Genomic DNA, 17342 nt, shown 5'->3' with positions numbered 1-17342 from the left:
ATAAAGGTATAAAAAAAGTTTTAAAAAATGATGGCTGAGTTCTTATGATGCTATGGCCTGATAGAGAAATTAACTCCAAAGGGGATTTTATCCTATTGTCTTGTAGAAAGTTAATCAATCTTGTATCTATCTTGGGAAACTTAGTTTGGTATTTCTTTTTCAACTGGCTATATAAATCTCTGTTCCTCAATGCTTTGCTTTTGGAACCAATTCTTTTGTCTTTCTGTTGGTCCCTTCACAAACATCATAAACAAATAAATCTCAATTTAAAAAATGTGAGCACAGAGAAGTAAATTTTTTAGTTTATTGCACAAGGCTATTTATATACATTCCAGAAAATTAATGAAAAGGTATCTTGGGTTCATGAATTGGAAGAGTAAGTAGTGTTAAAATGTCCATATTATGCAAAGCAATTTTTAGATTTGAGGCAATCTCTTTTAAAACACCAATGGCATTCATAACAAAAATAGAAAAAAAGAAAAAAAAGAAATCCTAAAATTTGTATAGAATCAGAAAAGACCATAAATACCAAAGCAGTCATGAGTAAAAAGAATGAAATGAAAGTGGAGCATTATACTGATTTTGAAATATACCATAAAACTATAGTAAACAAAACTACATAGTAAACAAAATGTGACAATGTGAAAATAGACATGCAGATCCATGGAATGGAATAGAAATCCCCAATAGCCATTGCCTACAGCTAGCTTATTTCTAACAAAGATGCCAAGAACACATGATAGGGAATGACAGTCTCTTCAATAAATGGTGTTGGGACAACCAGATATCCACATGCAAAAGAATGAAATTGTACCCTTGTCTCTCACCCTATGCAAAACTCAATTCAAAATAGAATAAGGAGTTAAATGTCAGACCCCAAACTATGGAACTATTAGAAGAAAACATAGAGGGAAATCTCCATGATGTTGATCTGGGCACTAATTTTTTAAATATGAACTCAAATACAAAGACAGCAAAAGCCAAAATAGACAGATGGGGTCACATCAGACTAGAAGGTTCTTCAGAGCAAAGGAAACAGTCAACAGAATGAAAAGACAACTTATAGAATGGGAGAAAACATGTGCAAATGATACATCTGATAAGAGAGAAACTTTCAAAATTTGTAAGGCATTCCAACAACTCAGAAGAAAGAAAACAAATAACCCTACTGAACACTGGGAAGAAATTTTTCCCAAAGCAGATGTACAAATGATCAACTCGTATATGAAAACAATACTCGACACTGCCATCCTCAGGGAAAGGCAAATAAAAAACATAGTGAGATCTTACCTCATGTCAGTTAGAATGGCTACTATTGAAAGATGAAAATATAACAGGTGTTGGAGAAGATGTGAAGAAAAGGGAATCCTTGTACACAATTGGTAGGAATATAAATTAGTACTGCAGTTATGAAAACAGTATGGTGCTTCCTTAAAAAATTAAAAGTAGAAATACCAGGTGGCCCAGCGATTCCACTACTGGGTATATATCCAAAGGAAATGAATTCTGATGTTGAGGAGAAATCTGTACTCTTATGTTTATTGCAACATTATTCATAATATTCAAAAAATAGAATCAGAGTGTCTAACAATTAGGTTAAGAAAATGTGGTGCATATGCACAAGGGAATATCATTCAGCTTTAAAAAGACAGAAATCCTGTCATTTGTGACATGGATGGAACTGGTGGACATCATATTAACTGAAATAAGCAAGGTACCAAAAGACAAATGCCACACAATCTCCCTCCTATGTGCAATTCAAAAAATCTGCACTCACAGAGGGAGAGAGTAGAATGGTAGTTACTAGGGGCTGGGAGGTGGGGTAGGTGAGAGGATGTTAGCTAAAGAACATAAAATTTCATTTAGAAAGGAGAAATAAGAAATCTCTTATACAATATGGTGGCCGGTTAATAACAATGTATTATATTCTTGAAGTCACCAAGAGAGATTTTTAAATGTTCTCCCTACAAAAAATAAACATGAGAGGTAATACATATGCTAATTGTAGTTCAATCAACCATTCCACAATGTATCCCTATTTCAAAGCACCACGCTGTACATAAGACACACATACATTTTTCATTTGCTAGTGAAAAGATCAGTTAATAAAAAATTAAAAATTCGGTGCATTTTTATCATGTCATAAATGGCCCACGGATGATGTTACAAGGAAAAGAAAGCACTGATATTTTTGTCCAAGGTACTGCCTTTTATTAGCAGGCACTTTGGCCAGTGAAACAGAATCTGCTTTCCTATGAAGCCTGACCTAACAGAACTCCATTACTGTCACTGGCTCTTCCCTTCATCAATGTTTCACGACCCAGCTGGATTATGAATCACAGGATACAAAGGGCACCATCAATCAGGAAGAAGAGGCAGAATCCTCTCTCAGAATTCTAGGTTTCCAGTTTGTATTCTCTTTTCCACTTAAAATGCAAATGCAAACAGAATCTTACTGTGCAAATGATATTTTATTTTGATAGTACAATTACTATTTAGGGAATCACTATTTTCTGCATTGTTAGAAAGGCCTTAGGTTATTTCTAAGACAAGTGTTTATCTATCTTACTCCCCCCGCCCCGCAAGAATCATAAGATAAATGCTATAAACCACAGGTAAATTCTACATATAAATAGAGGCAGTTTTCAAACTGAGATAAGTATGCAATTGAAAATTATGAAACTTTCTCACAATTTAGCAGTATGTCCAGACAAGCTGGTTAAAAACAGAATGAAATACTGTTATACTAATTTATAGGTAAACGTTTTAATCTTGGAAAACATATCTAAGTAATACTTCCAAAGCGATGATGATATTGCCTAGCACCTAAATAGAGGTTTGATAAACAAAACAATTGTACCCATAAGTTTGAGCTGTGCTGTTTTGATAGCACAACTTCTGTATCTATGATCCTCAAACTTTAATGGGCATCAGAATCCTCTGGAAGGGCTTTTTTAAAATGCAGATTGGTGGGCCCCTTCCTTAAGGTTTCTGATTCAGCAGGTCTGGGGTGGGGCCCAACCATGTGCATTATAAATAAGTTCCAGGTGATGCTGCCCCTGTTGGGCTGGGACCCACGTGGAGAAGCTCTTCTATAGATATTATGTGTGTGGGTAGAACTCTCCAGATCACACACGTACTCTACTGTGACCTTTTGTGTTTTTGCATGATTTTGAAAAATGTTCTACAGCTATAGCAACCTCCTGGAAATACTTTGGTTTTAAAAATGGCATTTTAATTGGTTTAAGCTAATTGGATCTTAGGGTATTACACTCTTCAAAGAAGAAAGCTTTTCATTCCTCCAGCTGTTGTTTGTTCTAAATGATAAGCACTAGGTAAAGGGAGAGAAGAAAGAATTTAATAACTTTTCCAAAGCAATATTGTGTTTCATTCTCCTTATTTGAAGTTATGATTGTGATCAAAATTTTGATCCGAAAATTACTGGATTTGTGGCTGTGGCTGTCCCAGGGTAACCCCCTGCTTTACCACTCTGACGGCTGTTCATGACTTCTCAGACACTTGTCTTTATATTATTGCTAGAGTTCTCTCACCAAAATGCATTTCCAAAGCTCAGCATTCTTTCAAAAGAAATTAAAAGGGAGAAAAGGGAATATGCTTTATTGTAGAAAAGGAAAATATAACAGCTAACAGAACTTGAATGACAGTATGACATTAAAAGCACTGTCTCTGGTGTCAGACTGCCTGAGGCCCAATCCTCGTTTACCATTTACTACTAGCTGGGCGAATGACTTAATTTCTGTATTCTCACCTGCAATGATTGAGTACAATCATTCATGTAAGTACAAATATATAGGACATAGTAAGTGCTTAATAAAACTTGGCTTTTGTTATTATCTTTTAGGTTAGTGCTTATCAAGTGAGATCAGCAATTATTTTTTAAAAAATCTGTGCTTAAAGCCTTAAGTTTGGTGGTTAATGAAGGAAAATTAGATTCTTATACTGGAACAGATAATTAAAACTCTAGCTTCATGGAAATGCTTGGAATTTTTTTCTTCATTAGTCAACAGACATTTGTCATGGGAGGTACAAAGAAGAACGCTGTCTCTCATGTGTCGAGAGCAAATTTCCTTTGTAGAGCGCATGGCAATACATTTCCCCTATCTCCATATGACTTTGAAATTCTATGCAGAACATCAAGGCAAACAAATGTTGATTTTAAAGCTCTAACAGTTTATTACCAGGTGTAACTAAAAAACGCTTACTAAAACTAGTTTCCAAAGTAATCAAGAATAAAATTTTAATTCTGCCCTTTCTGCTATCAGGATCTGCTTCTGTTATGCTTAATAAGTGTTGTTTTCCTTTTCCCTATCATTCCCTTGGTTTCTTCCCCCCCTCCCTCACCCCCCCATAACAAATCTTTGCTGAGAAATTACTATGTATAGATTTCCTATTAGGCTGAAAATGATCCTTCAGATTTATTTCCTTTTTTTCTCAACTTCTTTTCTTTATTCCTTCCTTCCATCTTTTCTCCTTCCTTCTATTCAATAGCTTGTTGTGTGTGTGTGGCCCAGAGGGGAAATGAGATCTTGATGTGATAACTGTATTGTCTTCCAACAAGCAAAACTATTAATATTTGCAGTGTATCTAATTGTTTCTGTTAGGTCTAATACTTCTTATAATCTAATTCATCTTTCTGATGTTTTCACTTGCTTATGGCTTTATGGAGAGTAGGCATACAGTCACTTTGTTGAATTAAAATGGAATGAAATGGAAGCCCTTAGCATTTCTTTGAAGTAAGGCATTGAGAATGAATTTAGGAGGGGGAGGAACCGAATCGTGTATGGTATCAAATCAGATGACAATCATAATTTGTCTTCCAAAGTTTCTGGAAAACAGTGATAAATATGCTTTCAAATTACTTAGCTCATATTAACTCTATAAAAGTAAGTAATAACCGGGGTTTGCAATAAGAAGGGAAATAGATGGCCACATTCTGGCCAAACCTGAGGTTCTCAAGAGCCTGTCTTGAAGTATCCAAACTGCAAAGGGAAGTCTTGAACTATCATTCTTCAGCAGCGGCTAAAGTCTTTCTCTTTTGCCTCACCAATCACCATCTTGACACATTTCTAGAAAAAGCTAATTTTACATCATTACTTTCTGTGTTTTCTTCTTTTATTCAAATGTTCTCCTAATTTTTCAGATTGCATGATTTTTTTAAACAATGAACTCCAGGAATACTAATTACACAATTTGCATGAGTGTCAAGAAACTTTTTCTTAAGTATATAGAGATTAAATGATTTATTGTAATCTCCTTCCACTCTGATTAGTGTATTCAAAAAACTATTTGAAAGAGACTATACTATGCTTTCCCCTTTTCCCATCTTGAAAAGAAAATGAGAAAACATGAGAATTCTTCACTTTGTGAGCTTCCATATTCTTTGTGATTTTGAAATGTGACAGGGTTTGTAAACAGTTCCTCACCTGTGGAGCTGCCTAGGGTAATGTATGTTGGTTCAAGGGAAGAGAAGACATTTCTTGCCTTTCCTGTGAGCCATCTGAATGAGAAGGCAGCAGTAACAAGGGCTGAGATGGTTTATTTGAATCGTGTGACTCTATGCCCCTATTTCCTCTTTTTGTAAGAACTAAAGCCCACCAGTCATACATTTTATAAAACCAGTTCCAATGAGGACCTATAAGCCATGGCCAAGATGTCCAAGAGTTGTCCTTAAATTGTTAGCTAATGCAGTCTGTCAACCCAGAACCGAGGGGTGATACTCAGGCAGGATCATCTAACAATCTCCTTCCCATCTCAATGAAATGCTGGGACATAAATTGTTGCTCTCCTCTGAGAGGACTCACTTATTTTTATTACAAGTAGATAAACCACTAAATTCTCTTGCTACCCCATTTGAGTGACTTGGTGTTTTAGATGTAGCATTAGATCTTGAACTGTGAAGTTCTTCTTATTTCATGATAGGTTCAAATCAAGAGAGGATTATGCATTTTCTTAGTTTGAGCCAAGCTTGATAAGTAAACATGCAATGTTTAAAAAAAAGTGTGTGTGGGGGTTCTTTACAAATAATTATCTGTCTAAAAGTATTCACTAAGCTTTATCCAGACACAGAAGTCTCATTGTACAATCCAAAACTGTATTTTGGGAGACAATATAAGGAGTCTCATACCAATTTTCCAAAGCACACTGTGTTCGCTTAAAGTAAGGCATGCTGGTGGGTAAGTGGAAGGACTGTGTGGTGGGATGGAAGCAGACAGCCAGCAGGAGAGTAGCAGTCATTGGGATAATAGGATAAAGGCATTGTGGGTTTCTATGGTAACCAGGGACCCCAGCTGTTCTCCTGCCCCAGCTCTCTGTAGAACAGCCCACCTGTGCTAAGTTTCACCCTGCTTTTGAAACAAATCTTTTATTGCCACATTAAATTGTACCAAGGATTCCAGTTCATGAAATAAGACCAATTACTTTAGCTGAGTCTAAATCTCTAGTGCACTTATCAAGAAATGTTTTTCTAATAAGTGCTGTAATTTTTCTTTTTAAAAGATACATTTGGAATGAATACGAAGAAAGAAAATACACTTTCATGCTACATTTAAAATTCATTAAGGTTGGCAGGGTGATTTGTTCAGGAAGTTAGTTGACTTGTTTTCCAGCTGAGTTCTGGGAATGGTCATGTCCTCTGTTGAGGAGGGTGAGGTGTTTGTAGGGGGTGCTACTGGTGGCTTAGCAAGGTTTCCAGTGGCCTTCCATTTCCTCCCTATGTCCTTGTTCTCTCTGCCACTTAGAAGTTGTGGGTACATAGATAAGTTTCTGGATTCACTCTGTTCTAGTTTCCCCATCTGTACAAATAGAGGGGGGAGATAACTGAACTTACCTCATTCAACCTTTTGTCAGGATGGTCACATGATCTATATTAGAAGCTCTAATAATTGTGCTCAATAATATTTGCTCTTATCATAGTTATTCCTTTATTTCACCTCAGATATTTTATTTCCCTTCTAGTCTCAACATTTCTTCTAATTAACTTTAGAAAGTTTCTCCTGTTCATTTCTGTCCACTTGTTTACCTTAAACATGTTGTCTCACCCCTGCTAGACTGTAGAATGCATGAATGTGAATGGGCACACACTTCTTAAGAGATCTGTATAGTTTCAGGTCAAGACTGCAGCCTTGATAAACGTTCCAGGGGGTGAAAAGGCTGAGACTAATTTGGGCCCTCTTAGAATCATAGGAGAGAGGGTCTTAACCACAGGGATGATAGTTACAGACATGTGTGTTACACTGGAGTTAGGGATCAAGCAGTGGACAAAACAGATCTGGCTTAAATTCCACTCCTACCAGTAATTATGCCCCAGGAAAATGTATTTGACTAAAGAATATCTTTAAAATGCAGCCAATAGTAATTTACAGAATTATTTGAGTATTAGATATAACACCTGAAAAGTACATAGTAAGTCCTTAATACTCAGTGGGCATTCACAATGGGAGCTCTTACTAATATCATCATTGTTGCTAATAACTGAAATAATATATTATTTGGCATGAAATTTATCTTAATGTGACAGGCAAGATTCTGATGTATAGTAAGTACCTTATTCCACAGGGCATAGATGTGAATGAATACTCAAGATATAATTTCCAGAACAGGTGCAGTGGACTGCTGAGAGGCAGAGCCGCCCCCTCCCCCGCGCCTGCAAGGTAGACGGAACTGTGACCACCCACAGAACAGGCCCAGCGGCCTGCTGAGGGGCAGAGCCGCCCCCTACCCCACCCCACCCCCGCGCCTGCCAGGTAGGCGGAACTGTGACCACCGACAGAAAAGGCCCAGTGGCCCGCGGAGGGGCAGAGCTTCCAATCACGCCTGCAAGGTAGGCGGGCCTGTGACCCACCGGCAGAACAGGAGCAGCGGCCTGCTGAGAGGCAGAGCCGACCCCCCTCCCCCCCCGCGCCTGCAAGGTAGGCAGAACTGTGACCACCCACAGAACAGGCCAGACCTGCAACCGACAAACAGAACAGGCCCAGTGGCCTGCGGAAGGGTAGAGCCGCCCCCCCCCCCCCCCCCCCCGCGCCTGCAAGGTAGGCGGACCTGCGACCCACCGGCAGAACAGCCCCAGAGGCCTGCAGAGGGGCAGTGCCGCTGCCTGCGCCTGCAAAGTAGGCAGAACTGCGACCACCGACAGAACAAGCCTAGCGGCCCGCAGAGGGACAGAGCCGCCGCCCGCGCCTGCAAGGTAGGCAGACCTGCTACTGACCGGCAGAACAGGCCCAGCGGCTTGCTGGCGTGGTAGGCACATTGCCCCAATTGGAGGAGGGGCAGAGCCGCCGCCCGTGCCTGCGAGGGAGACCAATATAAATATATAGGGGGAAAATTCAATAGCACAAAGTTTCACCAAGCAGAAAGAAACGCGAACAGTATGAAGAGACAAGGAAAGAAAGGACCACAAGCAATGCAGGTCAACTCAACGTTAGAAGAGGTATTAGCTGCAGCAGATGGAATGTCAGATAAAGAATTCAGGATATACATGCTTCAGATGATCTGGAGTCTCAAGGAAGACATCAGACAGCAAAATCAGACAATGAAAGATCACTTCAACAATGAATTACATAAACAAATCCAAGAAGCAAAAGATCAACTATACAGGGAGATAGAGGTTATAAAAAACAAACAAACAGAAATCCTAGAAATGCAGGAAGCAATAAACCAACTTAAAAACTCAATTGAGAATACTACCAGCAGAGTAGAACACTTAGAAGATAGAACATCAGACAATGAAGATAAAGTATTTCAACTTGAAAAGAACATAGACAGCTCAGCAAGACTGTTAAGAAACCATGAGCAGAACATCCAAGAAATATGGGATAACATCAAGAGACCAAATTTAAGAGTCATTGGGATACAGGAAGGGACAGAGTTTCAAACCAAAGGAATGAGCAATCTATTCAATGAAATAATACGAGAAAACTTCCCAGACTTGAAGAATGAGACAGAACCCCAAATCCTAGAAGCCTACAGGACGCCGAATGTGCAAAATCACAAGAGATCCACACCTAGACACATTATAATGAAGATGCCCAACAAACAGAATAAGGAGAGAATTTTAAAAGCTACAAGAGAAAGGAAGCAGATTACATTTAGGGGTAAGACAATCAGGATAACAGCTGATCTTTCAACACAGACTCTGAAAGCTAGAAGATCCTGGAATAACATATTTCAAACACTGAAAGAAAATGGGTTCCAACCAAGAATTGTGTATCCAGCGAAATTAAGCTTCAGGATGGAAGATGAAATTAAAACCTTCCACGACAAACAAAAGTTAAAAGAATTTGCAGCTAGAAAACCATCTCTTCAAAACATCCTTGGCAAAACATTACAGGAGGAGGAAATGGAAAATAACAATGAAAACCAACAGTGGGAGGTAGGACAGTAAAGGGGGGAAAATAATCAAAGAGGAAAACAAACCATGTTTATTAACATAAATAAACAAATATGGCTGGAAGAACAACCCATATCTCAATAATAACCCTAAATGTTAATGGCTTAAACTCACCAATTAAGAGACACAGGCTAGTAGAATGGATCACAAAACAAGACCCAACAATATGCTGCCTACAGGAGATGCATTTGATAGGAAAAGACATACATAGGCTGAAGGTGAAAGGTTGGGAAAAATCATATCACTCATATGGACTTCGGAAACAAGCAGGTGTGTCCATACTCATATCAAATAAAATAGATTTCAAGCCCAAGTTAATCAAAAGGGATAAAGAGGGACACTACATACTGCTCAAGGGAACCATACACCAACAAGACATAACAATCATAAATATATATTCCCCTAACAATGGTGCAGCTATGTTCATCAAACAAACTCTTCTCAAGTTCAAGAGTCTAATAGACTACCATACAATAATCATGGGAGACTTCAACACACCTCTCTCACCAATGGACAGATCTTCCAAACAAAAGTTGAATAAGGAAACTATAGAACTCAATAACACAATTAATAACCTAGACTTAATTGACATATATAGAATATACTACCCAACATCAAGCAGTTACACTTTTTTCTCAGCAGCACATGGATCCTTCTCAAAACTAGATCACATATTATGTCACAGGGCAACTCTTAGACAATATAAAGGAGTAGAGATAATACCATGCATCTTATCTGATCATAATGGAATGAAACTGAAAATCAACGATAAAAGAAGGAAGGAAAAAGCATACATCACTTGGAGAATGAACAATAGGTTACTGAATGATCAATGGTTATAGAAGACATCAAGGAGGAAATTAAAAAATTCTTAGAGATTAATGAAAACACAGACACAACATATTGGAATCTATGGGACACATTGAAAGCAGTTCTAAGAGGAAAATTCATTGCTTGGAGTTCATTCCTTAAAAAAAGAAAAAACCAACAAATAAATGATCTCATACTTCATCTCAAAATCCTAGAAAAAGAAGAGCAAAACAACAGCAAAAGAAGTAGAAGGCAAGAAATAATTAAAATCAGAGCTGAAATTAATGAAATCGAAACAAAAGAAACAATTGAAAAAATTGACAAAACTAAAAGTTGGTTCTTTGAAAAAATAAACAAAATCGACAGACCCTTAGCCATGCTAGCAAAGAGAAGAAGAGAGAGAACTCAAATTACTAGCATACGGGATGAAAAAGGCAATATCACAACAGACACTTCAGAAATACAGAAGATAATCAAAAATCATTTTGAATCCTTATACTCCAATAAATTAGAAGATAGTGAAGGCATAGATAAATTTCTTAAGTCATATGATCTGCCCAGATTGAGTCAGGAAGATATAGACAACCTAAACAGACCAATATCAATTGAGGAAATAGAAGAAACCATCAAAAGACTATCAACTAAGAAAAGCCCAGGACTGGATGGGTATACAGCAGAGTTTTACAAAACCTTTAAAGAGGAACTAATACCAATACTTTTCAAGCTACTTCAGGAAATAGAAAAAGAGGGAGAACTTCCAAATTCATTCTACGAGGCCAACATCACCCTGATACCTAAACCAGACAAAGACACTTCAAAGAAAGAAAACTACAGACCAATATCTCTAATGAACCTAGATGCAAAAATCCTCAATAAAATTCTGGCGAATCGGATACAAAAACATATCAAAAAAATTGTGCACCATGATCAAGTAGGATTCATCCCTGGGATGCAAGGCTGGTTCAATATACGGAAATCAATAAATGTTATTCACCACATCAATAGACTTAAAAATAAGAACCATATGATCATCTCGATAGATGCGGAAAAAGCATTCGACAAAGTACAGCATCCCTTTATGTTCAAAACTCTAGAAAAACTAGGGATAACAGGAACATATCTCAATATTGTAAAAGCAATCTATGCTAAGCCTCAGGCTAGCATCATTCTGAATGGAGAAAAATTGAAGGCATTCCCTCTAAAATCTGGGACAAGACAGGGATGCCCTCTCTCACCACTTCTGTTCAACATAGTTCTCGAAACACTGGCCAGAGCAATTAGACAGACGAAAGAAATTAAAGGCATCAAAATAGGAAAAGAAGAACTTAAATTATCACTATTTTCAGATGACATGATTCTATACCTAGCAGACCCAAAAGGGTCTACAAAGAAACTATTAGAGCTAATAAATGAATTCAGCAAAGTGGCAGGATATAAAATCAACACGCATAAATCAAAGGCAATCCTGTATATCAGCGACAAATCCTCTGAAATGGAAATGAGGACAACCACTCCATTCAAAATATCTTCAAAAAAAATAAAATACTTGGGAATCAACCTAACAAAAGAGGTGAAAGACTTATACAATGAAAACTACAGAACCCTAAAGAGAGAAATAGAAGAAGATCTTAGAAGATGGAAAAATATACCCTGTTCATGGATAGGCAGAACTAACATCATCAAAATGGCGATATTACCAAAAGTTCTCTATAGGTTTAATGCAATGCCAATCAAAATCCCAACGGCATTTCTTGTAGAAATAGAGAAAGCAATCATGAAATTCATATGGAAAAATAAAAGACCCAGAATAGCAAAAACAATGCTAAGCAGGAAGTGTGAATCAGGCGGTATAGCGATACCAGACTTCAAACTATACTACAGAGCAATAGTAACAAAAACAGCATGGTACTGGTACCAAAACAGGCGGGTGGACCAATGGTACAGAATAGAGGACACAGAAACCAATCCACAAAACTACAACTATCTTATATTTGATAAAGGGTCTAAAAGCATGCAATGGAGGAAGGATAGCATCTTCAACAAATGGTGCTGGGAAAACTGGAAATCCATATGCAACAAAATGAAACTGAATCCCTTTCTCTCGCCATGCACAAAAGTTAATTCAAAATGGATCAAGGAGCTTGATATCAAATCAGAGACACGCCATCTGATAGAAGAAAAAGTTGGCTACTATCTACATACTGTGGGGTCGGGCTCCAAATTCCTCAATAGGACACCCATAACACAAAAGTTAATAACTAGCATCAACAAATGGGACTTACTCAAACTAAAAAGTTTTTTCTCAGCAAAAGAAACAATAAGAGAGGTAAATAGGAAGCCTACATCCTGGGAACAAATCTTTACTCCTCACACTTCAGATAGAGCCCTAATATCCAGAGTATACAAAGAACTCAAAAAATTAGACAATAAAATAACAAACAACCCAATCAACAAATGGGCCAAGGACCTGAACAGACACTTCTCAGAGGAGGACATACAATCAATCAACAAGTACATGAAAAATGCTCACCATCTCTAGCAGTCAGAGAAATGCAAATCAAAACCACCCTAAGATACCATCTCACTCCAGTAAGATTGGCAGCCATTATGAAGTCAAACAACAACAAGTGCTGGCGAGGATGTGGGGAAAAGGGTACACTTGTACATTGCTGGTGGGACTGCAAATTGGTGCAGCCAATTTGGAAAGCAGTATGGAGATTTCTTGGAAAGTTGGGAATGGAGCCACCATTTGACCCAGCTATTCCCCTTCTTGGTCTATTCCCTAAAGACCTAAAAAGAGCATGCTACAGGGACACTGCTACATCGATGTTCATAGCAGCACAATTCACAATAGCAAGACTGTGGAACCAACCCAGATGCCCTTCAATAGACGAATGGATAAAAAAAATGTGGCATTTATACCCAATGGAGTATTACTCTGCATTAAAAAATGACAAAATCATAGAATTTGCAGGGAAATGGATGGCACTAGAGCAGATTATGCTAAGTGAAGCTAGCCAATCCCTAAAAACAAATGCCAAATGTCTTCTTTGATATAAGGAGAGTAACTAAGAACAGAGTAGGGTCGAAGAGCATGAGAAGAAGATTAACATTAAACAGGGATGAGAGGTGGGAGGGAAAGGGAGAGAGAAGGGAAATTGCATGGAAATGGAAGGAGACCCTCAGGGTTATACAAAAGTACATACAAGAGGAAGTGAGGGGAAAGGGAAAAATAATACAAGGGGGACAAATGAATGACAGTAGAGGGGGCAGAGAGAGAAGAGGGGAGGGGAGGGGAGGGGAGGGGAGGGGGGATAGTAGAGGATAGGAAAGGCAGCAGAACACAACAGACACTAGTATGGCAATATGTAAATCAATGGATGCGTAACTGATGTGATTCTGCAATCTGTATATGGGGTAAAAATGGGAGCTCATAACCCACTTGAATCAAAGGGTGAAATATGATATATCAAGAACTATGTAATGTTTTGAATAACCAACAATAAAAAATTAAAAAAAAAGATATAATTTCTTCTTTTTTGGATCCTATTATATAAATAGTGCTAATCCTGGAGTAGAACAAATTTTGGACTGAAAAATAATGGAATAGTCAAAAAGTGCTAAGTACACAGTGAATTCATTAACACACTTTCCAGCCAAACATAACATGTATACACACATGCACACACACACACGCACACACAAACACACAGTTATTCTAAGCATTGAGTCAGCTACTGGGTGAGAAAACACATGAAGTGCAAAGTTCAGAAAAATACTTCAAAATTTTTGTGAAAAATTTAATTGAAATATTTACCACATATATTTTCTACTAGAGCAAATGGGTTTCCTGAAGAAGAATTGGTTTTGTTACCTGTGCCGGAGCCACTAGTTCCAACTCTGAAGCTGACTCGGAGTTGAGGGCACTCTTCCCACTACTCAGTTCCGGTTGAGATCTGTGCTCTGAAGACCTGTGATGGATACATTAAGGAAATTAATGTACATCAAGAAACAAATTCAGCTAGAAATCTAGCCAAGACCCTTACTTAATGTGGATCCTTGAAAGCCATGCAAAGCTCTCATTAGAATTCTGATGAGAAAGGTAATTTTTATAAATTTCTATTATAGTGACCACTTTCACAGTTTATGTGGCTATAATTGCTAGGTGTTACTGTTTTTTATTAATTTAGAGTTAGACTGACTTATGGGAAGAAAAAATAATAAATGCAATGCCATTTTTGTTACAGAAAACTCCACTTCATGAAAAAACATTGTGTTTATTTTTTGGGGGGAGGGACACAGGTCACTAAATATCTTCATGTAGAATTTAAGGTGTCATAATAAGTGGTCAGGTGCAAGGTAGCAGGAAGCTGAAACAGGTACTGCCCTTTAGCAAGCTTCAAAAACATGGTAAAACCCAGGAAAGCAGATGTCTTCAGGGGTATTTATGGATATTCTTAATTATTGCATTACCTTAGAGTGGATGATAGAGAAATCCAGAAAAGTTTACCTGAATAACCTGAAAAATTTAACTACGATTTATGTGATATATTAAATATGCTAACACATGCTCACACATACATAAATCTCTCTTTTGATTAATGGGTCAGTAATACATTCAGAAAAGCATTCACAAATATTGAATTCTGAACTTTCTCAAATTCTTATTGACTGAATTGACTTAATTTTGGACAATTCAGATAAAAATTTAGAGTCAGTGGTAGTTAAGTTTCTGGTATTAAAGTCTTACCATAAGAGCTCTTTCGATCCCGTTCTAGATGAACATGATTTTCTCTCTGCCATTGGATGCCCCTTGCTATTTCGCTCTCCATGAAACTTAACATCATCCCATTTTTCCAGTTGGGTTTGAATGTCTACTAAGAAGAAAGGAAGAGGGTAAGGGAGCCCAGGAAAGAGCATGAGGTACAGAGAGAAGAGACATTAATTAAAATTGAGAAGTCTTATCCAAGTGAACTTTACTCAGTTTGTCTCCTCAAGATCCAAGACCAATCTTTTCAATGAGGCATAAAATTAATTAAAACATGTGCAGCTAAATAAAAGCGATACCTCTTAAGGTAAACTGGATTGTTTTTACAACTGAAGCAGTCAAGTTGTTTTACTCGGAATTATTATATCAAGGGCTATGTGTATTTTTCAATTCTGAGCGTGAGTCCATGAGATCTGGTGTGGGATGTGCATATGGAGTCCTGTCTACCAGCCTCCAGTTAAAGAGATGACTTTAGGACACTTCCAACATGTTTCTAGAAAGAAATTTTGCTTAAGGAGGTGAACTTTGATGTTAAATTTTAAAACCTGGTTTCTCACTTATTTCAGAATGGTGATGATTAAATGAGACAAAATATATGCAAAATATAGAATGGGTCCCTGGACCTTGTCAGCCAACAATAAGTGGTAGCTATTATTATTGTCTTGGATATAGACTTAAAGCTGTTATGCGCCACTGTTTTGTCTGGCTGCCCCTGGGCCTAGTGTTAGAGTTGTTTACTTTTGTCTCTTTCTTGTTCTAGACTGAGAGCTCCTAGAGAGCAAGTTACTTTTATTTGTAACTCTCCTTCCTAGCGTGGTGCTTGGCATCTCTCAAGAACGCAGTACATGCTGGTTGAATGTGTAAATTAGTGAGTCAACACCAATTATGCAAAGTTGAGCTCCCAGCAGCATTCAGTTCAAGCACAAAAGCAGCTCTGTCCTGCTCAGTTTCCTACATGGACTTCATCTTTTCTACTTCTTTGTTCACTGTTTTAAAATCATCTGCAGAACTTTGCTATTGTATCAACTCCAGCAAGGCAAAGCTAAACAGCAGCCACCACACACTGTTGCCCTACCTAAATCTAAGGATGAAGTCTCAGACCCTCTGAGAGGCTGGCCTCTCTGCTCAGCATCTGCGCTGATGAGGTCAGATCCATCGGCCTTTTTCTTGAGGGATGAAGTTTTTGATGAGGACTCCAATTTCTTGGCTTTGGTTTGGGTTTGAGACACTGGTTCACTCAGGTCCAGGAGATCCAAGCCTGTGGTCAACACTATCAGAAATGGAAGAGGTTTAAGATAAATTCATTTACTGTACTGTACTTACTTTTTAAAAATAGGTTTCAGTTGGGTACAGAGAGATCTTGTGTTCATAAGATAGGTTAGAATCACCAAATTACCTTGGCTCACCATTGATTTATAAAGACAATTTGTTAGTTCACCTCATGTTCCCCTAGATTTGGCACAGCACAAACCAGTGAGTTAGGACTTAGACCAGCTTTTGCAGCAATGAATGAAATTAAGATGATAAAATTGAATCTGAGTTCAGGTACAATTTACTTGTTTTGCTTCTTTTTTAGCAAAAGTTTATTTTAGAATGAGGTATTTCCAGAGAATAATCTATCATGTTCAGAAATTTAGTGAAGTTTCTGAATGTCTTCATGTTTTAATTTTAAACAGCAAAGTATATGGGGGATAAAAATGCTGTTAATCATCCTTTATTTAATTAAGCAGTTCAATCAGAAAATGGCATGCTGTTTGGGCTCACACTGGAGAGGTGTTTTGTAATCCATAGCTGATGAATAGGTACACATGTTAATGCTTTTGCTATTTAATATGCAAATTTAAATTTCAATGTAACCAGCTGTAAAACTGTTACACTTTTATTTCCTAGCAGGTTGATTACATTGTATTTAATACTCTAATGAAGGCAGAAACAATTATTTGTTCCAATGCAAACTAGGCAAATGAGAATTTAAAAGGCAAGCTTTGTTAACCCTCTATTCTCCTTTATAGTGCAAGTAAGTAGTACTGGACTAGCTCATTGTGAGAAATAAAAAGTCCAGTTAGAGAAGGTCCCTCCAGCCTCCCTCTCCATAAACCCCTGATATTTCACTGCCTCAGCACCAGAGCACACCTGGTACCCTTCTGGCCTAAGATGTCTTCATCCAGGTAGTTTTGGAAGCCACTGAAGGACAGAGAAACCCCTGACATTAAACCTCCCTGGCCCAGTCTACAGTGATGGCACCATGCCTCTTTTTAAATAACCCAGCTAGCTTTTCCTCTTAGTGGAGAACAGATTTTTGTTGAAGTCTCAACACCCTTCCGTCTGTTCTGCCCTCCTGTCACTCAAAAGAAGCTT

The 17342-nt window shown here is 37.9% G+C and overlaps 1 protein-coding gene across 5 annotated transcripts in view; it reads right to left on the bottom strand.

Moving 5' to 3' along the window:
- Window positions 1–17342, bottom strand: part of Pex5l (peroxisomal biogenesis factor 5 like) — a 166932-nt gene that overhangs the window by 60808 nt on the left and 88782 nt on the right. For 2 of the 5 annotated variants that reach the window (XM_027942162.2, XM_027942163.2), the window contains 3 exons: window positions 16060–16254; window positions 14967–15090; window positions 14091–14187 (listed from right to left, as the gene is read on the bottom strand). In XM_027942162.2, coding sequence (XP_027797963.1) covers window positions 14091–14187; window positions 14967–15090; window positions 16060–16254 — 416 coding nt within the window. Of the gene's footprint in view, window positions 1–14090; window positions 14188–14966; window positions 15094–16059; window positions 16255–17342 lie in introns of all 5 variants that reach the window. The other 3 variants (XM_027942166.2, XM_027942160.2, XM_071615448.1) reach the window with 2 other exon arrangements.

Source organism: Marmota flaviventris, chromosome 8, assembly GCF_047511675.1.
Source record: "Marmota flaviventris isolate mMarFla1 chromosome 8, mMarFla1.hap1, whole genome shotgun sequence".
In the NCBI taxonomy this organism is placed as follows: domain Eukaryota; kingdom Metazoa; phylum Chordata; class Mammalia; order Rodentia; family Sciuridae; genus Marmota; species Marmota flaviventris.
The sequence above is the reverse complement of the archived record's forward strand: the minus strand, read 5'-3'. Positions and strand labels throughout refer to the sequence as shown.